Source organism: Pyrus communis, chromosome 15, assembly GCF_963583255.1.
Source record: "Pyrus communis chromosome 15, drPyrComm1.1, whole genome shotgun sequence".
In the NCBI taxonomy this organism is placed as follows: domain Eukaryota; kingdom Viridiplantae; phylum Streptophyta; class Magnoliopsida; order Rosales; family Rosaceae; genus Pyrus; species Pyrus communis.
The window spans coordinates 10,048,535-10,072,342 of NC_084817.1; the positions used below are offsets into that span (position 1 = coordinate 10,048,535).

The 23,808-nt window shown below is 33.8% G+C and overlaps 1 protein-coding gene across 1 annotated transcript; it reads right to left on the reverse strand.

Annotated features, from left to right (window-relative positions):
• Positions 1–20,400: 20,400 nt before the first annotated feature.
• On the reverse strand, positions 20,401–22,462 carry LOC137718715 (probable indole-3-pyruvate monooxygenase YUCCA4). Its single transcript, XM_068458257.1, has 4 exons — positions 21,782–22,462; positions 21,368–21,616; positions 21,161–21,283; positions 20,401–20,619 (listed from the first exon to the last, which is right to left on the reverse strand). Exons 1-4 carry the CDS (start codon positions 22,421–22,423, stop codon positions 20,401–20,403), a joined length of 1,233 nt encoding a protein of 410 aa, XP_068314358.1. The 5' UTR covers positions 22,424–22,462.
• Positions 22,463–23,808: the final 1,346 nt, after the last annotated feature.

Below are 23,808 nucleotides of genomic sequence, written 5' to 3' on the forward strand. Positions count from 1 at the left end.
GCCGTGTTTGATACTTGGATTGGTGGTTTACTACGCACTCTTTGTTGTGTTCTTGGTGTATGCCGGGTTCAACGGGAAGATTGCTCCGCGAGAGTCGAAGGGAGTAATATATAATTTGGTAAAATACAAAAAATTATCTCAATTATTGGTATCACGATACTTTCATACCTCATCTTTTTAAAATGACAATGTCATACCTCATCTTACGAATTTGTGTCAATATCATACCTCCGTCAGTTTTTCTGTTAAGTGCTGACGTGGCTAGATACGGGGACCACTCACTAATCCAACTAGATTAAAATATAATTAAATATATTTTTTAATAATTAAAATTTTAAAAAGATTTTTTAAAAATAATATTAAATCTCTCTCTCCCCCGTCTCTCTTGCCCCTCTCTCTTCTCTCCATCCCCCAAACGGGCGAAACCCCTTCCGACCTGACCCATTCCCACCCGTCCCCCCAACCTTGCTCCACCACCCTCTCTCTCTCGCCTCTCTCTTCTCTCTCTCTGGACACCTACATGCATCCCTCAAACCCTTCCCACCCTTCCCACCCGTCCCCCCCCAACCTTCCTCCCCCTCACCCTTTTTTCCCTTCGCTCCCCGTCTTCCCCAAACTCAAAACCAGAACCACCCAACCTAGATCTCACCCCGCTTCCGTCTTCTCCGTCTTCCCCGAACGGTTTGGACCACACCCAGATTCGACAATCCGTCAACCCAGTATACAACGTCCTGTCGTTCGACACTGCCAATGCATTCACGACGTCCTCATGCGCCTTGACCGACTCGACGCAGTGGAGATCCAGAGGCATTTCTCGTGGCCCGATGCGGCGTAGAAGAGGTTGTGGTTGATGGCGAGGCAGGTGATTAAGAGAGAGGGGCGGCGGGCCGAGAGAATGGCGAAGTAGAGGTGGGAGACGGAGAGGTCGAGGGGCTCTAGATGGGAGAGTTTTTGGAGGGAGAGGTTGCGCATAGAAGATGGGTGAGGGGGAGGAAGGTTGGGGGGGATATGTGGGAAGGGTGGGAAGGTTTTGGGGATGCAGGTGGGTGTTCAGAGAGAGAGAGAAAAGAGGTGAGAGAGGAGAGAGAGGGTGGATCCACAATTTTATATAAAATTAAAAAAAATTAATTTTTTTAATTTTTAATTATTAAAAAATATATTTAATTATATTTTAATCCAGTTGGATTAGTGAGTGGCCCTAGTATCTAGCCACGTCAGCACTTAACAGAAATTTTAACAGAAAAACTGACGGAGATATGACATTGGCACAAATTCGTAAGATGAGGTATGACATTGTCATTTTAAAAAGATGAGATATGAAAGTGTAATGATATCAATAATTAATGTAGTTTTTTGTACCTTACCCTATATAATTTGACAATTAATGAGGGGCCGAGCAAGCCCAAGCGCCAGATGAAGACCCCATTTCAGCTCGAAACCCTCAAAAAAGCATATGCCTGTAAGTTCGATTCCTTCAATTTTTTTTGTAATTTTTGTTTTGGATTTCTGTGAAAATTGAAGTATTTGTTTGTTTTTTTTATTTTTTTTATTTTTTATTTTTATTTTTATCAGTGGAGACCTACCCGTGTGGGTTGAATTGAAAGAGGAGGATGGGGAGATGCGGCAGTGATGGAGGTTCCTAAGGTGGAACAAATTTTTAATTTTTTTTTAATGTTCATGTAGGCTTAAATTGACACGTAACATCTAATCATTGTTTACGTGGGCACCACGTCAGAGATTAGCGGCTGTTTTAGCTTAACATATGTATGTAAGTTTTCCAAAATTATGACTTTAAGTACCAGACTAAGACAAAAAAAACTTTATATATAAAATGTTGAAAATTAAGAAACTTCAAGTAGGAAATTAAGATTAACAAAAAAAAGAACAATAAAAATTATGTGGTCAAATTGTAATTTTATTATAGGTAACCAGAAGTAATTTGCAACTTTTATAGTAGTGTTCTTCACACACATCTTTTTGTTCATGCACACCCTTGTTAATATTTGTCCATTTATATTCTTGAATTCATTCGATCGACAGTTGGAAATTGTAAACTGAGATTAACAACAACAAAAAAAAAGATAAATGTTATGTGGTCAAAGTGTAATTTTCTATAGGTAACCATGAGTAATGTGCAATTTTCATATGGTAATGTTATTCACACATCTCTTTTTACCTTTATAAAATCTTGTTAATTTTTGTCAATTTATATTCTTGAATTCATTGGATTCACGATCTGAAATTGAGAGGGATGTGTGAAAAGTAAAATGGTTGTGTGAATAGTTTTCATATAGGGACGTTTTGATATAGGCACCTTGTTTTTCAATTTCGTTGATTAAACATTTGTTCTTTTTAAGAATTTGATTAAACATTTTTTCTACAATTTTATTAGAGGTACGTTTGACTATATTGGTACGTTTGTTTATCTATAATATTTGTACATTTTATTTTATAGTACATTTGGATTTATGTACATTTTGTTTTTTGGTACATTTAGAATCTAAGCGTACCAAAAGTCAATACATTTATTTTCAAATGTAATCCATAATCCACTTGGATTTTTACCAAGAATTTGTATCAAAAATATTTTTACCAAAAGTGATTTTAGTCATTTTCAAAACACTTCCAAACGAGTGATTAACATTTAATATGATGATATTAAGAAAATACATACATGTTATAACATTAATATTAATAAGTCCTTAAAGAATGGGATTTTCTTAAAAATGTATACTAAAGTTTTCTTATTTTAATTAAAACCCTAAACTTTGATCATTTTGATTCTTCTACACTTTACGGATTCTCTATACTCATCTCATGTTTGGTGGCTTGCCTAACTCTAACTTGATTATATATTAAACTATGAAATATTTTTGACCTCAAAAATGATGACGTTAGAATATATTGCATATAATTGAAGATTAGGGTAGGTTAAGATCGTCCAAATGGGTAATCCTAGATTCCAAGTTCCCAAACAACCTTACAATTTCCAATCCTGTCTATCTTGTATCGTATTTCATGATTGAAGAGCTCTCTTCAACAACAAAAATTTTTAAAAAGTGTTTGTATTCAAATGGGTACTTCACGTGTCATAATATATGTGGTGAAACGTAGAATAAAATATCTTTTCCTTCACTTGTATTATGACACATGAAGTACCAGTTGCATACTTGACAACTCCTTCACCAGCCCCTCAAACAAAAAAACATAGATCTCTTCCAGTTAATGTATTATCACATTTTGGGCACGTTTCAGTTTTCGTAGGAAGCAATTTTGTTCGTAGGTACTTTTTACCAGAAAAAAAAAAAAAACAAAAAAAAGGTTTTCGTACTCATTTTAAGTATTTCAACTAAACATATACAAGAGTGTTTTTGGTAGTTATAAAGCGTTTTTAGTCCTTTCAAAGACAACCTCAAACGGGCCTTAGTAAAACTATTAAAGAAAAAGAGTAGATATTAACACTCCAAAAATATCAGCATGGACTTTGCAAAGTTTAGTTTCTACCTACTTGCAAATATAAAAGTAGGGCAAACAGAATGCAAAAGGGCTTTTGGATGAAATTGCAAGGTAGCTTTTAAATCTACAAGACATTCAATCATTTTGATAATTTGATATGGCCATTACTTTTTAAGGGCTTCACGCATTTGATCAGATGAGCTTTTTGACTCAGACTATGTTCAAATTTGACGTTTCAGAATCAAATCTAAGGCAGAAAGAAAAGGGTAAGCACATGGACTATTGCTACAAGTACAGCAAAAGACCAACTCATCTCATCTCATTCCACTAGTAGTAGCGTTTTGTTTTTATCTTTTTCATGGGATACAATATTGTTATAGCTAATTTTACAAGTCACGTAAAGGCATAAAAAAATAATTATAAATGACCATTGCTTATGTTTCATTACGTTTATATTACTACATAAGACAAAAAGTTACTTTAGCAAATTCTTATAGGCTTTAAAAATACAATTGAGGCTTAAAAAGTTAATGCTATACATGGTATTGTGAAGAGAGGAATTACAAGGATTTTTTTTTTTTTTTTTTGTTGAAAATGGGGCTTATAGCTCAAACAAACTAATTACAAGGTTGATTTTTCACATCACTTGGAAGTTGATTTTTCACATCATTTGAAAAAACATTCATTCCAATGTCTAATGTCTAAATTGCTCACCTTATAACAAGGATATTACGGTGCGTTTGTCGTATAATACTATCATGGACTTGATTAGCTTCATGACTAAGTTTGACTAGCTTAGAATAGACTGACTTAGTGAAACATTTTGTACAATGTCAAACTCAAAAGCAGAATAATTGACAGAATATAATATTATATTATTTCATGCATATCTACTAATATTTTATTATTAATTCACATTTTTTTCCTTTTTTCTATAAAACTCTACCTCCACACAAAAACTTCTCATCTTTTCTCCGTCTTTGGCTCCCACCATTTTCTCCTTTTCTCCCTCTTTTTCCTGCAGAATGCAGATCCTTCAAAATGATTTTTCTTGCAAAACGCAGATTTTTCGGTCCAAAACAAGATCATCCTCTTCACCCTTTTCACGCCGTTAAGCATCTCCACCTTCCTCATTCTCTTCTCTCTAAAACAAATTCAGATCTCAATTGTGTTGTTAGAGCCCGAGATCGAGGCACTAATTGGTATGTGAGTGTACCTGATGGTAGTATCCCTTGGCGACTCCAGTGATTAGATTATGCAGTGTGAGATCACCGTCCTGATAACAGCGCTCGTCTTGCACTTGCAACAACGCTCGTCTTTTGGTGATTTGGTTTTCGATGGAGACCATCGGCGATACAAGTCTGTCGTCGATCATCTATTTGTTGGACGGCTAAGAGGACGGTGTGAAGCAAACTCGACGAGTCTTAGGCGAAGTGAAGAAGGTGTTGGAGACGGGATTAACAAATCTCTCCTTTTGTGAGGTCTCGTTAAGACCACCTAGCAAAGCATCTAGTCTACACGAGTCTGACTTAGTCCCATTAAAATCAGTCTCTGCTTGCACCAAATACTAACTAAATCAATTCAGTCTAACGAAACTTAGCAAGGCCAAACAAACGTGCCCCTATTGGATTAACGAACAAATTTTAATTTCTATTACTAGAAAACACAAATATGAGAATAAGATGAGGGAATTCGTGATTCGGGAAAGTTAGGAATAAGAAATAAAAGGAATGAGAAGGGAGTTATACTACCCTAATTAATTTAATTTGTTATTTTCAAGTATTGGATTACATATTGAATGTGTGAGAAACATATTTTATTTAGAATAATACTTGCATTCTCCTCACTTGGGGATGAAATTATTCTCTTACCTGCAAATAACGTATCTTCATGAACCATTCAATGTCCTAATATTCATTGAACATTATTCCTGCAAAGAATTTGGGATCGTTTACTCATTCAAATATATCAAATAAATCAATGGTGTAGGTTCTAGGTAAAAGTTAAGAAGCCACAGAGGCATAGCAAGGTCGTGCTGCACCTCTGGTTGTTGGAAATCGATCCTAAGAGTGAGAATTTGCACCTCTGATTCTTCTGAACTTGCATGAAGTCTCTCTCTCTCTCTCTCTCTCTCTCTCTCGCTTTTTTATCTTTTTTTGTTTGGCGTTTTGTGTTTTGTTTATCTGTGCGGAGCTGCTTCTTTCTTCTCAGTTAGGACACCCACAAGCCTATGATGAAGTTTCGTGATACAACTGCATTTTGGGTTTTTATTTTGTTTACAGAGTTGGATTACGCGTTAGGCTTTATTGTTATAGGTTGTGTTAGGGGCCATATCAAATAGCTGCAATGGCCCACCATGTTTCTTATAAAACTTCCAACACAGGTATAAAATGGCTTTTTTTTAATTGAAAAATAATATTAGCAATTCAAAAATGACATCATGCACTTCTTATTTATGAATACATAAGCGAGAACATGAAGAAATGCTTGATGACTTTTGTAGAATGTCGATAACAATTACCTTTTTTGTTTTTTGATAATGGCAAAAAAAAGTATTACTCATTGTACCTCGAATTGTTTTAGGGAAGTGTTATTGGCATTCTAAAAATCTCATTCTACACTCCTCACAAATATATTTTTCTTTCTAAATATAGAAAGTTTAAAGTGTAGAATGAGAATTTTAGAATGCTAATAACAATTCCCTTGTTTTATCATGGCCTAAAATACAATATAAAATCCTCCAAAGGCCCCAAAAAGTCTTCAATATTTAAAATTATTTCAAGTCATTGACCTTTCTAACCTACATTACATCTAATTCTACATGTTTATGGGACCTTTTACTCCTTTAAATTTCGCCTTTTTCCCTCGACAAGTCCTGGCTTTACCATTGCCAGGTAACATATAAAATATGAATAGTCCATTTATTTGATAAATTTGGAGGACTAACCAATCTCTATTTCGAATGATTTTTTATAGGGTTGATCTTCAAATGAAAATTGAGACATCGAACAGTTCCAATTACGAAATTTGTTATGATGAAGATACGTTATTTGCAAGTGAGCAAATGAGCTTATTGTTTATTTATTTATTTCATATGTGTTAGTAACACTGTTCTAAAAATCCCCGCCTAGCGCCGCCTAGGCGTTAGGTGGCTGGCCACTGCCCCAATTAATGCCCAGGCGTTTGAGAATTAAAAAATGGCACTTGCACTTGTTGAGGCGCCCACCTAGACATCCTAGGCACCCATCTAGCCCACCCAAACCCGACTAAGTTGCAACTACTAAGACAGAAAATAAATAATTTTCTTTTTGCACTTTATTTTTTTTAATAAATTATAAGAGACTTGTTGAAAACTTAAATGAACACACCGTATATGTTTGTTTCTAAGTTTTTATTATGTTCCAATACTTCCTAATATATAAGTCATTTTATTTTGTAGTTTATGATGAAATTATATATATTTTAAGTATAAACAGATACTTATTTACATGAAATATAATATATTTATTTAACTCCGCCTAATCAACCTAAGCGCCAGACCCCAGCCCACTGCCCGACTAACGCTTAGCTTATTTTAAAACCTTAGTTAGTAAATGAGGAAATTAAAAAAAATCAAGAATCATAACAATTCTAATGAAATGAAATAATTCTAATATTCATTCTCAACATCACCAGTCATTTATTTGTATTCTCAAAAAAATGAATACACTTTGTGCAATAAAAATTGGGTTTGGTCGCACCAAATGTTCACGGCAAAAAAAAAAAAAAAGAAAAAAAAAAGAACTTTACGTGGCAAAGAGTTTTCTGACGCAATAGATGTTTGCTCAACGACCTAACCTATTCATCAAGCAAACTCTAAACAAATTTGTGGGTAAAATGAGGATTTGACGCCAATTTTTGCATGTTAAATGAAATATTGTCGCCCTAGAAGAATTATGCGACGAAGTCTCTGAAATGGTCGGTGAGGAAATAATGGCAAAAAAAATAAATACGACGATGATGAAACTTTAGGTGACGAAGGCTTCATCGTGCAAGGGTTCACAAAATTTATTAAAGTCTCAAATCCGTACCCTTCTCTCCTCACTTCCTATCTTCCTCTTCTTCCCCAATTCCAAATATCTTTTTTCTCCCCCAAACTCCAACACTTTCGCTATCCCATATCCCAAATCTTGTTTTCTTTTTCGTACTCTCACCGTCGACGATCGAAGATTTCCATAGTAAGTTCCTATTTCTCCCAATTAAGAACAAATTCTTTTTCAGTTATGAAAATTAGTTTTTGAATGTTTAATTGTGTCTCAAATTTTGTGGGTTTGTGAATTTATGGAAATTATAAATTTGTAGATATCATTTTTGTCCAATTCCGCATCCGACAATGTTGTGATGAATGATCAGCAGAGGCACATCAACTATGATTTCATGTGGCAAACAGAATTGGAGAGGAAGGCACACTACATTCTTGTGCATGACATAGAGTCGTTGGTCAGGAACAAATGTCCTATGGAGTGGTCGTCCTAGGAAAAAGTGCCGGAGGAGATGACGAAGTCTTTGTTGAATGACCTATTAGTAAGTGTCAAATAATAATTTAATAATTATTTTTTATATAATAGGTATTATGATTATTAATATTTTAATATTTTTGCTCATATGAAATTTAATATTGATGATACTAATAGTAACATGATTTATTATGAATATTGTAAATATTTCCTTACTTGTATTCGAATTATAATATTTTATTTAACTTTTATAGATGCTTAACACCCTACAAATTATTGATTAAACCACACATACTTAATACACCTCACATTTGCTTTTTCAATTAAAAATTATCTTAATACACCCCACTTCCTTCTCCATAATACCATCACACTACACATTCTCAATATACACCTTACATTTTCTGCATACACCCCATATTTTTTATACACCCCACATTTCTCAAATATTATAACGCTCATTTTTAATTTTGCCGAATGAAAACCATCTGAACGTTAGTTTGCTGAATGATTTCAAATTGAATGATTTGAAAAATGTTTAGGTTCATTTGAACATTTTTCAATAACAATAATAATGATTCAAAGCTACCATGTTGTTTCCATTTTCTTGTGCATATTTTGCCCACAACAGTGCTGTTCACAGCGTGACTGGCAAGTCTCCTTTCTCCCTAGTGTATACTACTGTCCCCAAGCATGTAGTGGACCTCGTCAAGCTTCCTAAGGGTCCAAGTGTGAGTGTAGTTGCTGAAAAGATGGCAGAAAGCATCCAAGCTGTTAAGGTAGAGGTTCGTGAACGTCTGGCACAAACACCTGTACATACAAGATCATTGTCATTTGCCACTAATAAAATGCTTGTAGACATGCTAAGTTTCCAACCCATATGCTATTCCCTATTATAGAATCCTTGATAGATTAAAGACTTTCGAAATCTAACCAATTGAAGGACCAATAAAAGTATAGAATACAAGAAACAAAGTCTAACCATTTGTAAGGGTTTGATAATATACTAAAAATAGTTACCTCGTCAGTTTTAAATGTGTTTGTGTAATTGACGACGATTGTTGTTGCAACCTCAGTGTCCCCTGTAAAGGTATTGCCTTGTATGTTATCCTGTTTAAATACACCAAAAATTTGTATCAAATCCTCGTTTATTTACTAAGAATCATACATCTCAATTATTTGCTAAGTATCATCATACAACTCAATATCAATATTAGTCTAATACTTTAATCGGTAAAGGGAGGCGTAGTCTTATGCTCTGTTAGTCGTATGCAAATAATCAATAAAGCTTCTTATTTGGACAAAAAATGCAGCCTGGGATTTAAGCATATGTGGGTTTGTTTTCAATTCCACCATTAAAACCCATGTCGTCTATTTTTAATATTAGGTTGTAATTTTAGGTGTTTAATTCTTAATGTAATCTCTGTGATCGCTAAAAGATGAATACGAACATAGAAGCATAAATAACACAGCAAAAGCAAGATTAAATAATTATTGATGTCGTCAAAATCACTAAAACAATGAAAAATACGAAGTTTTACCTCATGTGAAGCTTTCAATACACCGATTTCGTGTTCCATTCGTCAAAAATAATTTTTCTCAATCAACATGTTTGTAGTTTCATTGGTTAGGATTTTATTCAACAATGGAGGATGCGAAGGGTTTGGATGGTTGAAGAAGATAAATAATATGTTAAAAGTGATTTGGGGTGTATTTAGAAATTTTGTATTTTTTTTAAACCTAATAAGGTCAAAATTGTCATTGCGTAGTAAGGTAAATAAGTCATTAATAGTAAATTTTAATGTGATGTGCATTCAACATTTTGTAGGGTGCTAATATAACCAAACTTAAATATTTGCTTAACTTGTATTCAAATTAAATATTTACTTTAAATATATATAAGAATGTTTTGAATATCTTATTTACTTAATTTGATAATAAAAATAGAATCAATAAAATTTATGAAAAAAAAAAAATGAGCGCAACGAAGATCATGTCGTCGCACAAAGGCATATTACGTGATGGGAGTTATGTTGTCGAACAAAGGCACCTTACGCGATGAATGATGTTTTGTTGTACAAATGGGTCTTACGCGACGAATGCTTCATTGCCTAAAGTCCATGAGCAATTAGGGTTTCGTTTGGATTTGGGCGATGATAACCTATATTGGGCGAGGAAGGCTTTGTCGCTCAAAACCTTCGTCATTTTAATATCTTCCCTAGCCATGAGAAGCAGATTTCAGAAATTGCTTTACAATTTCTAAACTCCTCTTCCTCCATCTCCCTCTTCATCTTTGTTCCTCTCTCTTCCTCCCCATCTTTCTCTCCATCTCCATCACCCTTTCTCTCTCCCTCTCTATCTTCTCTCAATCTTAATTCAAATTTGTCCATCTTTATCTCCTATATTTTTCCATATACAACTCCTCTCCCTTTCTCTATCCCTCTTTATCTCGTAAGCGATAACTGTTATTTTGATTTTGCCATTTATATTTTTAATTTTGAATTCGAACTAACAAAATTAATTTTGTTTTCTATTGGGTTGTTGTATACGATTATTGTCGAAGAAGAAATTTGAAGGTAATTTCTTCATTAGTTTATTTTGTTGTGATATATATTTTTTTTTAATTTATGTGATAGTTTGATAGAAGTAATACATGTGTGTATTTTTAATATTTTTGTACATCATGTTCAAATTTATTTTGTGTTGTACGAAGTTAATAGTACTTAACTTCGTACGATTTTGTTCAAGCTAAGCTTAGTTTCACATTAATAGGAGCTCTTGTTTTTTCGCTTGTTTGCTAGTCTTTTCTTGCAAGTCACCAAGCTTTACTTTTGTCTATGAATTCAAACCTTTCTTTCAGTTCTCAATTATTTTAACCTATAATAAAAAATCAAGTAAAACATGACAAGGGCAAGTCTATAGACATTGAGTTTCTTCTCCAATTCTTGTTGACATATTTTTGTGAATTTTTTTATTTGTAATGAATGGCTTTTCTAATATTATGTTTTTTGGGATTTTTCATTTTTGGAGATCAAGGGCAAGAGCCAAAAAAGTAAAAACTCAAAAAGTGCCAAAGGGTGCAACAAAGTACAGACAAGTTTGGGTCATCATTGGGTTTGGGGAGGGATTTTTCAATGCGATCGTCACACGGGATGGTATACCACGTGTCATTATATAAATGGTGGGATATGTGTGTTAAAAAGTTAATAACTTAAAAGATAAAATTTTTCACGATTTACATAAAAACACGTGGTGTATCACTCGTATTCCCGTGACAACTAAAAATTTCTTGGATTTGGGATAACTGGGCCTTCAACCGACCTTGCTGGTTGGTCCTATTGATTGAGCTGTTTTCTTTTGAAATTTGGCCAATTTTTGTCGCTTGCATAAGTCCAAGAGACGACCAGTCGTTTACAGATGATGTGTCAAACAACCCTAATACAAATTGAAATACACAAAACCTTCTGCCTTTTACAGTTTACAACTTGAATGTTTAAACTCATATTAAGGGTTTGTTTTAATCAGTTTTGTGTTTGATTTGTTTCCCCGACTCTTAGTCAAAAATAAATAAAAAGCTCTAAGCTTGAAATAATGAACCCAACTAACTTGACATAACGAACTAGGTATGTTTGACAAAAAATAAAAAAACTAGGTATGTAAATCATAGCATATTAACAATTTAAAAACATTACTATATAGTAATAGAATATCGTCACGTGATATACACTATCCTCATGTTACAAAATGTGAATAAGTACTACCCGATACCAATATTGACACAAACCATATTTCACATAAATTATATAGCTTAAACAAAAAGAATTAAGGTAAGCCATTGGACATTGTCTCTTACCCCATACCATTCTTTTGACTGTCGGCAAAACAAGAATAAAGGAAAAAGGGAAAAAAAAAAAAAATCAGAGTACTGACATTCATAAAGTAACAAACAATGGTTCACCAAGAAAAAAAATAAAGTAATTAACAGTTAGCCATATGTCAATATGATAAAAAGTTGAAGTATGAGGTTCAACTTTGGTGTTACATATAGTATTAAATGTTACGAATATCAGATGATGTGAATTTATAGAACTAAATAAAAATAATAATTCAAGCTAGGCTAAATCATTCAATACTCGTAGCATATGTAACATGAAAGAGAATTTATCAAAAATATGATATAGATATTTCAAGTAGTTAAAAGAGAGCGAGTTATTAGGGTATGACTGGGAAGAAGGCAAGAAGGTTGGTCATCGAGAGGTCCTTCTCTTCCAACGTTACGATGTGCAATTATATATTCCTGTAGAGCGCCTACTCTGTTCTTGTATATATATGTGTGTCAGCTTGAGCTAAGCTGCTGCAAAAGCAACATGCCACTGAGATCAAGTGGGACCCAATCTATCAAATGCGTAAGAGAATTTGGAAGAGGATCTCCTCCTGATTCGCTTTGTGGGAATCCTAGAGATCTTCATATCTTAATTATTCATCGTACATTGTGTGCTCAGTTTTCGTTAGATACTATTTATGTTTAATTAAAAATAAAAAAAATGATTTATGACAGCATGCACAATGAATAATTAAGATGTGAGAATCCTTAAGATCCCCACAATTTGGATCCGGATAGGATCCATAACCAAAGAATTTCTCTCTGATCTTGGCAACTTGGGACCTTTTTGTTTTGAGAAGAGGATCCTCTGTAGATCCACTTTGAAGGGATCTTCTTATCCGTTTATCATATATCGTGCTGTCAGTTTTCGTCAGGTACTATTTGTGTTTAATTTTAAATAAAAAGAATCAAATGATTTATGACCTCACGATGAATGACTAAGATGTAAGGATCCCTAGGATCCCCACAATTTGGATTCCGATGGGATTCAAATCCTTTGTTTTGTATTGTGTGTGTATATATGTAGAGTAATAATAAGAAGACTAAAATTTTAAATTAGAATTTTAAAACAAATAATGTTTTGTTAATAGGAAATAAGTACGTTAATCAATACTTAAGTAACAATCCAATTATCAATATCCACATTATTTGGCTTACAAAATTTGGTTTGGAACTTTGGTATCCCTAGCATTACCCTTTGTAAATTACATGACTTGGTCATTGATGATTGAATTATGACTTAAGTGTTGATTACTGTGCTTATTTTCTATTTATTATACATCCCATAATTTGCAAATTTGGTCTAAAAATTGGTTTATTATATATATGAATATTTATAGTAATTTATTTTTTATGTTGTCTAATACCCTAGTAGATAGAGTGTTGGATTTCTTTCATGCGTCTCAAAACTTTCCCCTCTCATAAAGTATTGTAAAACTTTTAAACTCTTCCCGTCCCTTTAATAAAATAACCCTAAAGAACATGGAAGTTGATGATTGGTTTATTACTTAAGCGTTGATAACATTCTCATTTATATTGGTGACACATAATTTAGTTTGCAAATTTTATCTCCAAATTTAGTCTTCCTAGCATTACCCTATAGTTAGGATTCGGGACACACATTGACACATTGTTTGATAAAATGATCTTTGAGGAAATACCTAAAACAGTGGATTGTTAAAACACATTATGCAACCGTAAAAAATATATCAAAAAATATGTCACTCAATCCTGAGCCATATAAATATATAAAGGGTAATGCCAAGGAGACTAAATTTATAGACAAAACTTACAAACTAAATGATGTGTCACCAATAGGAAATGAGCATGCTTATCAACGCTTAAGTAATAATCCAATCATCAACTTTCATGTTTTTAGTTTACAAATTTTGTCTATAAATTTAATCTCCTTAACATTATTCATATATAATATTTCTATGTGTGTAGATATTAAGTGAGAACTGGCATGGCAGAAATTGAACGTATTTGAAGCTCTATAGCTTATAGCTTGTCTTTGTGCTTACGTATACAGTGGAAACTTAACGCATGGGGATAAGCTAAGGGGGATGGCATGCATGCACAACCACCAGTTTGTGATTCAGTACATTTGCATGCCATGTCATGCCAACCTATAATTTCATAGATACGCCCTGCATCTAACTCTGCTGAGTCTCAGTCGTATTATTTATGCCACAACCCTAACTTCCCCATCCCTCAGCGCCTGCTGAATATACCTACCTATACATAGAGGATGATGTTATTCACTCATTCATTTTTAACTCTCACATATCTTTGTTAATTTTTTTTTTATTATTGTTCTTCTTCAATTTATTTGATCTAACAACCGAAAATTTAAAAAGATGTGTGAGAAGTAAAAATAAGTATATAGGTAATGTTATCTTACATATATAAAGTATATACCCCAGTACGAAGTGCTTATATTACATTTGCATGTGGTACGCATATGTATACGTGTTGCTCTTACATACAAGTACATATATTAAGAAAACTTATGTTAACATGAAGAAATTAAGAAATTGAGTTCAACTTTAAGGTAAAAGATGAATTACATACGTATCAAGAAAACTTATTCATTCAAATTCTCCTCAAAATAGTAGGGTGAGAATGAATAGATTTCTTTCATGTTTAATTTCATCAAATGAAAAATCATTCATATTTACTTCCAATATAGTAAATTATCCAAAGCATTATCTCATCCTAGATACCAAACGAAGCCATACTCTTATATACATATGCAGGACTTTCTCTCTGGAAGACGTCTGGTAGTGGGGATTAGTTACCCGGCCTTTTACATTGTTAGGTGCTAGGTTTAACGACCGGCAACGAGTAATTTCCATTGTTGTTTTGCTTGATTTGACCATTCTGACGTGAATGTATGTTTAAGCGTATATAACTACTCATGGAGGTAAGTTTGTGTTATATAAGCAATCCAAACCTCAAAATTACCAATGAACCAACATTAGAGTTTAGTTATAGAATTGAAATCTCAAGGTCATTACATTAGTTAGATCATTCGCTTATGCTTGTATGGATGAATTTAATGGTTAATACATGATAACTTTCATATATATGTTCCTTTCATATAAAATATCAGAACTCATTTACACACATGAGTAACTAACCGTAGCACAATTTTATTCGAGAAACAGTTTTTTGCAATTTGCAAATCGTCATGTGTAGAGACAATAAATTCTTAGCTTTTTTCCAGAGGAGTAGAAAGGCCAAACAGGGGTGGTGGGGTGGGGGTCTCTTGGCATCAGGTGGAATGCAAAGTGCACGGTAAGAAATGAATCTAACAAGAGATCAGATTCTCAGAGAGAGAGAGAGAGAGAGAAGAAGAGGAGAGAGTGTGTGTTCAATCAACCATGCAATTTGCCTCTCAGTCCTTTCTCTGTGCTCTGTCTGCAGAATGGGTCAGTACTAGTACAGAAGAGAGAGGGAGAACAAGAGGTAAGCATGGCGTAAGTTCCTGGCACCGTAACGCGTGCATGGAAGCGTGTGAAGTGGATTTCGAATTCAATACACACCCCCGCTTGGAGCTAGCTAGCTTTTCTCTCCTTGGACTTTTTCTACCCAGTAACCCCCATCTATATCTTTCTCTTTCATCACCATGCATTGTCTTATATATGGCGGCAGAGAGAGAATATTAACTTCGATTTCATAAATCTCATCTTATTTAGCAAAAATGCTATGGTGCTTTGAATTATTTCCGCAAAAATATAGTGCTGCATAATATATCAAATACTGAAGCTTTTAACTTTTAAATATTGATTATTGCATTTTTTTTTATGACTTTTGAAGGGTTAAAATCCTAGAGTACATATATTTGCTAATTTTGTCATATGTATAATTGGGGAAATGGTCACGCCTGCATGCATGGCAATTTGCATCAGAGAGAGAGAGAGAGAGAGAGAGAGAAAGAGATGGATGGAAATGGAAGGAGAGCTGTCAATCGGGTTTTCTAAGAGCTTCGTACGATCGTGTATATGCATATGGGAGGAGGGGTCAGAGCCCCATCATTGTCTCAATTATCAGGTCCTGAGAATTACGTGAGAGAGAGATTGTGAGATTGTGAAATTGCATATTGGTTGATCTCATCGACCTAATTACCTACACAGACCTTTTACCTGCTGTGTGTCCTCATATTTATTGATGCAAACTGCTGTGCCAAGATCTTCTACTAAAACTTGCCTGACCTCATCTTCACCAAAATATTATGTGTATATATCTCTCGAGAAGGAGAGTGGGAGGGTGGGTAAATGAATTAGGACGATTCCTTCCATTGTAATGTGTTTGACTATCTAATAAACCACATGACATGTTAATCTCACGTTATGAAATGTGTAAGAATATTAATACATAATGCGAGACTTAACATTGTATAGACATGTCAGGATTGTTGAATATCCCTTTAAAAATGCACAATGTCTGATTATCATTGTTGATGAGCAAATTCAATAAGAAAAAAAATCTCACCTCCAAATATTTTAGCAAAATGAAAAGTTGAGATTTAACTAACATTCTCATGACAAAAAAATATGTGAAGGGGAATTTTCAAATTGAGGAATGTTATTAGTCCAACATATATGGACATGGAGACTATAATTTGATGAAAAAACTGAATTAAGGCACATGAAAGAATATAACATTGTTAATAAAATGCATAGAAATATAAATGAAATACTTCAATATTAATTTAAAAATATAAATAGTCTGAACTCTCTCTATCCTAGTATCCTAGCTCCCAATATAAGCCATAGGACTATCATGATCATCACATATATCATGAATGCAAGGCAGATATTAAGGTAAGGAAAATTATCAAAAGAGCAAGTCTGAATGTTATTTGCTCCTCCTAGACTGCTTGCACGTAAACCTTTTCTTAGAAACAAAACAAGAAATCTTGAGACTGTTGTACAAATATTAGAATTTTAATTGATTTTATGCAACAGGTACAGCTCCTGTAAATTGCAGATAGAAATGGAATTCTAGCTTGGAAGACCGAGGAGCTCATTTGACGATGGGACTGTGATGGAAAGCTGGCAGCACAGGAAGCAAGAAAATAGCTGCAGTATTTTTTGGTGTAATCAAAAATAAAAATAGCTGCAGAAATTTCTGCAAGGAAACGAAAAGTTTTTTGAAATCTTCGAATTTTGCATTGAATGACCAACTGAAAGGTCATGCACGTGGAACTCTTCTTTTTACCAAATTTATTTACAATCACACATTTTTTTTTTTTTTTTTTGAGAAGTATTTACGATTATACTTGACTTCTGAAAGGCGACTAGAAATTTTTACTCAAAATTTTTTGTGTTCGAGTCATAAAATTTGGTGCTTATGATCGAAATTGCTCACATTATAAGTTATTATGTAATAATCATCTATGCAAAAAATAAATACAAATTAGGCAATGAACTATATAAAAACAAATAGACGAATTCAATAAAGCATTACGAACTGTCTATCTGTTTACTACAGTTGATTAACTAAATGATCTTAATTTTAATTGATTTTTTTTTTTTTTTGCAGATATGATCTTTATAGCGTGATGTATAGTATGATTAACACGAAGTTATGTGAATCAATCATGAAAATTTTTGAATATAACTTCTCACTCATCTTTGAGTAGTCAAAATACAACATACAAAATTCAGCATTCTAAGATTGTATTGGGTAAGTATTATGTCCACACTCATTTTATCAAATTTTGCCAAAGTGGGTATATAATTTGTAATATTTTTATGGTACGGAGTGGGTATATAATTTGTAATTTGAATGAGCGGTACTAAAAATGAATAATTGAAATTAAAAATAAAATTTCAAATTTAATAATTAGAAAGCACTGAATGCTACATACCCATTAAAGCGACACCCATAAATTTGTCCTCCAAAATCCTAAAACTTGAGAAAGAGATATGTGAAAGTACAAGGGTAATTTTTTGTTTGGTGAAAGAGAAGATCGAGCGAGCGAGCTCATTCATTCATTCACCAAACCTACACTACACGTTTGGGGACTGCCAAGAATGGACAAAGGAGATATAAATATGAGAAAACGTGAATGAGAATTGTGGAAGTGTAAGTGAACAGAGAGTGGAATGCATTCCACTACATGTTTGTGAGATATTTTTTATCTTTTTTCCTAAAAAAAATGAGACAACTGATGGTAAACCACGATTATCTATCATTTATGCGGCCCGAAAAGACTCACAAAGACATTTCAGCCTCCCTTTGACCACAAGTCTGACTTCATTTTTGTAAGATGGATATGTCCCTCATTAATCAATGGACAACCACTTAATCAGTTCAGCATATGTAAATGGATCAATTTGACCTGCATTAATATTCAAAACCCCAAAATGGATCATTAGTTATTTGGTTAAAATTCTTTTACCAATTAGTTTCAAAATATGCCGGGTGGATTTTTTTTTTCAATCCACTAGCTAGCCACTGCATTTCAGGTTTAAACACTTTCCTTTTTTTACTGTGTAGTAATACTATCGCTTTTAATTCTAAAAAATTATCAATCATCAACTAGCTTTTTTTTTTGTTCAAATCAACTAGCTATTTGTTTGGTGATATCTAAGGATTTCAAAATCGATTGGAAAGATTCACCTTATGGATTAAGTTGGAAGACTGATGCCAAGCCCCTCTACTTGTCATAAAATTTCACCCACCTTATAACTAAAATATACATGATAAATTAATATAAAGTGAGTGAAGAGGATATATTAAAAAGTCTTAACATAGTAGCACTCAAGTTGAAAGTCTTATTAATTTAAAAAAAAAAAAAATCAATCGAAGAGGATATATTAGAAAATACGAAGAAATTAATTGCACCTTCATAAACGAAACCAGATAATATAAATTTATTTAGAAAGGTGATTTGTATACAAAATTTTTTAGCTTCTCATTCACTCCTCTTTATTCATGACTATTAGATTAAATAAATCAAACAGAAACAACAAATAAGATTAAACAAGAGTGTGTGTGTGTGAGACAAAAAAAAAAAAAACAGCTAAAAAAGTATGTGCGTGTGTGTGTATCATTTTCCTTCATTAACATAAAATGTACCTATTTCTAATTAAACAACTACAATATAGTTAACCAAACAATAAACATTCAAATATAACGGACAAGTAGCATATAACTTGTATGTTAGTAGAAATTTAAAACTCAAAGATGCATAGACTAGTAACATAACTTGTATGTTAGTAGAAATTTAAAACTCAAAGATGCATAGACTAGTAACATAACTTGTATGTTAATAGAAATTTAGAACTCAAAAGTCCATGACAAATGATACTCCATTAGAAATTCTATGTGTTTTTAATAGAATTAAAAATGTAATTTCTAATGAGCTGAATGTTTGAGTTTTTTTTGGTGAACTAGAAATGCATTACCAGAGCAAACGCCTATAGACGCTCATTTCACATTCTTGTGTTTATGTATACTGTGTACATCAACTTTATTAAATGTTTCTGTTGTAGACAGTTAAATTCAGAGAAACACTAGAGTGATAGAAGAGTTGCAAATCTTGTTTAAAGTGGTAGATGCAAACGTTAAAAAATAAATCCAAAATATTCCAGCCCATAATAGAATAATGCTTTGATTATTCAAGGATGAGTAAAAATTCATACTCAAAATTCTTTCTATTCGAATCTAGAATTTTGTGCTTATGATCAGAACTATTATATTATGAATCACTCTGTAAAGATCATCTTAGCGAAAAATAAATTAAAACTAAAATTGTTTAATCAATCTATTGCAAAAAGTAGGAATTGGTGATTTAAGTTAGATTAGACACTTAAACTTTGCTTTGCTTCCATCGTTTTAAACCTTTGAGTTGCATGAATATTGAGCCCCTTTATTCAGTTTCATATTGTTTCCCTTCATGTTTCAGCCTTGTTTGATCCTTGATTCAAATATATTTGTTTCATTTCATTGTTTAAAATATAAGTAGCATTTCAACTTATAATAAATTCAGACCTTCTGAATCATTTTCTTAGTGAAGGCGTTAGGACCTTAAATTTCCATGCAGAAATAACAATTTCATACTATATTTTGTTGGCCCGGAAAGTAGTAATCCAACCTTTTTTCTTGGTTAAACTTGGCAATCATCAAGTTAAAATAATGATTGGCCTGCATTCATTTAAGATGAGAATCACTTGAACGATGAAAATTCCATGCAGAAGTAAAACGTAACCATAACTGTTTGGAAGATGAGAATTTACTTGAATAATGAAAATTTGCGTATAATTAATTGAAACTTCTCATGAATAACGGAGATAGAAATACATTCTATTTCTGAAATTTTTTGTACAAACTACAAAGCTAAGGAACATACACGAGACGGAAACGAAGTCAAAGCCCCCAGCAAAATTGTTACGTATACAAACCCAAAAGAGAAAAAATTGAAGTGCAAAGCATTGCTAAGGTGAAATTAAAATCATTATCCCCTGTAAATACATTAACTTAGAGAACGATATAACAACTCTCCTATTTTTTTTTTCCTTTTTTTTTTTATACAATTCAAATTTGTGGAGATTATTTCAGTAGGATAACATGGGAATTACAGTAATTATTCCTGCAATCTTTGTTTGTCTTCCAAAGCTGAGTAATATCCTTGGCTATCGCAACAGCATCAGAAGCCGTTCCAAGAAGCCCTCTTCTTGTGAAGCCAACTGTGTAGAGACCATCACTTCCTTTCCAGCAGTTGGGAAAGGATGTTTTTGGCATCCCATCTTTGGTGAAAAAGTCACAACCCTAATATACCAAAAAATCAAATAAAAATGTAAATATATTTGCTGAATAGTAACCATCATACATGAAACCCCACAAGGTATTTAGCTTGCATATGTACAAAAAAATATAATATGAAATGAATTATAGGTGGAGAAGAGAAGAGATTATGAAGTGTCATTGAAACTTGAGTCATTACTTCTCGTAGTGTAACGAGTGTATACATCCAGTGACACTAATGTAGAGATTATGCCATGTCACTAAATATATACACCCGTGTATTACTACTTCTATTCCTCATAGCGTAACTAGTATATACATCCTACGACACTTTGGAATTTCTCGTGGAAGAGTCCAAACAAAAAGACCAAGTATTCTTTTGGGGGTTAGAAACAAGAAAACTCTCAAATTGTTTTATTCTTTTTTGCATGGAGAAAAGAAGGGGTTTGTAGGTATGTGGAACTATGTGGCCTATAGTTAGTGAATGTATCCAAGAGAGAGTGACAGGTGAGTGCATAATAAGTTAGAAGTAAAAACTAAAAAAGAGCAAGCTGGTGAGGGTTACCTTGAGCCAAGTAGGCACATTGCTTTTGTACCCAGTTGCTAAGATTATAGAATCAAACTCCTTCTCCTGTCCATTTATAAATCTTGCTCCATTTCTTGTTATCTCCTTCACCCCTTCCATCACCTGCAAAACAAAAACTAACAATTTAGCCAAAACCCTAATTCAAAAATTAAAAAAATTAAAAAAAAAGGGTAAGTTTCTAAGTACCTTTATTTTGTCAGATTTAATTTGTGACAATGCTCCAACATCAAGAACTGGGGTTTTACCAGTGACATTCTTGAGCTCAATTGGGCCAGTTTTAGGCCTCTTAAGCCCTAATTGGTCTGTGTTGCCTAGGATGAAACTGGCCACTAGCAATACGACACTGTCCACAAGCTTCAAAGGCAGCCATTTAAGAAGTGCCATAGCGATCCCAAATGTTGAGAACCCAAACATCTCTCTTGGCAAAACATGAACCTGTAAAACCAAAAACCCTTAATTTAATCACATAGATTAACAAAACCCAGAAACCAAAATTTGAAAATAATCAAGATTATATATAATATTATATGTGTATAGAGAGAGAGAGAGAGAGAGAGAGAGAGAGAGAGAGAGAGAGAGGAGAGAGAGAGAGAGGCTTACAGTGTTTCTAACAACCATATGAGGGATGGCATTGTATCTACAGAGGTCAAGGCTGACTTCCATGCCAGAATTTCCACACCCAACAACCAAAACCCTTTGGCTTTTGAAATCAGAGCCAGACTTGTACAGGCTGGTGTGAAGAACAGGGCCTTGAAACTTATCCATCCCAACAATCTCCGGTACAACCGGCTCAGCATTCTCTCCTGTGGCAACAATCAGCCACTTGGAAATGTACTCATAATCCTGAGTCTTCACTCTCCAAAACCCAGAAACGGAATTGAATTCTGCGGTCTGGACGGCCTGGTTGAACTTTGGTTTGATTGAGAAGTGGGAGGCGTAGGACTCCATGTATGAAATGAACTGGGATTTTGTAGGGTACCTTGGGAAATCTTCAGGGAACCCCATGAGAGGAAGCTCGCAGAATTGCTTGGGGAGGTGGAGTTTGAGACGGTCGTAAGTTTTCTGCTGCCATAGAGAAGCTATGCAGTCGGATTTCTCGAGAATCAGAGAAGGGACGCCATTGTTAGAGAGGCAAGCTGCTGCTGCGAGACCAGATGGTCCTGCGCCTACAATGATAGGGCCTTGAAGAATCCCGGAATTGGATTCTTGGTTTTCTTGTTGGGGCTTTTTGGACGAACCCATGTCGGAAAATCCCAAGAAAGTTGAAAGAAAGTGTAAGATTTAGACAGGGGAAGCGAATGAGGGCGAGAGAGAGAGAGAGAGAAACCTTTGAGGGTTTCTTTTTACTTGCTCTGTTTCTAATGGAACTGTTAAGGGTGGTGTTTCTTTCACTCTGTTTTCCTGAGGAAAATCATGGTGAGGTGGGAATGAATTTAAAGAGGGTGGTGGGGGAGGGAAAGATTTGTGCTTTTAGGCAAGTGGGAAGAAGGGTTTGGAGATTTTAGAGAGAAGATTCAACACAAAGCGTATCAGGAGCGTGGGGTTTCTGAGCGACTGATGAGGAACTTTAATGCATAGAAAACAGAATAGGAAATGCAGAAAAAAAAAAAAAAAACAAGGGTTATAATTAGAAGTGAGAGAGAGAGAGAGAGAGAGAGAGACAGAGAGGAGGAGGAGTGGGGTTGTGTAATGGAGGCGTGAAGGTTAAGGAAAGGATTTGGTTTTCTTCAGCTCAAGGCCCTTTCTTCCTTCTCAGTTTTCTTCTGTGTGCAGAGAGGAGTTTTTTGGGAGGGTAAAGTGGTAGTAGGAGTAGGCAATCGTGTAAAGAGGGAAGATATTTATACATTTATGTGGGATTTTAATTTTTTAGGTCGAAATTTTGGGGAGGAATGCCATGTTCCACTCGCACTTTACAACATTGGTTTTCTACACAATTTTTGTTTAGAAATAATATCAGAGAGATTAAATTTTGTAAACTAAATAACATGATAATTGATTATTGGAATTGGATTATTAGTTAAATGGTTAATTAACGTGCTTATTTTTTTTATACACATAATTTAGTTTACAAATTTAGCCTAAGCATTATTTTTTTGTTTAGGCCAGCAGATTGAAACATACCCGGTTGAGAATTATAAATGGGTAATGTTAGAGAGATTAAATTTGCAGACTGAACTTTGTAAACTAAATGATGTGGAAGTTAATGATTGGATTATTACTTAAGTATTGATTAACGTGTTTATTTTTTATTCATGATACATCATTTAAATTATGCAACTATTTAAATTGATATATTGTGTCTTAATGCAAGTGAATGATGTATATGGATTTGCTAGCGTTTGCTACCTCTGGAGGTTATGGGATTTGTCAATAGACACTAGTAAATTTTGCACTTCTTAACCTTATTATTATAAACCTAACACGTGTTGAATAATAAAAACCGCAGAAAACCCATACAAGATTTGACCTCCTTTTTTGTTTTTTTTTTCTTTTCAGAAAAGAGAATTGGAAAACTGATAAAGAGAGTTTCAATGAAGGACTCGCCGGAGGCGCGTGGCGTGAATCCCCAAAGTAGTTGGCCGAATGGGGCACGTGAGATGCTGCTACGTGGATGCCAAGTCGGCAGG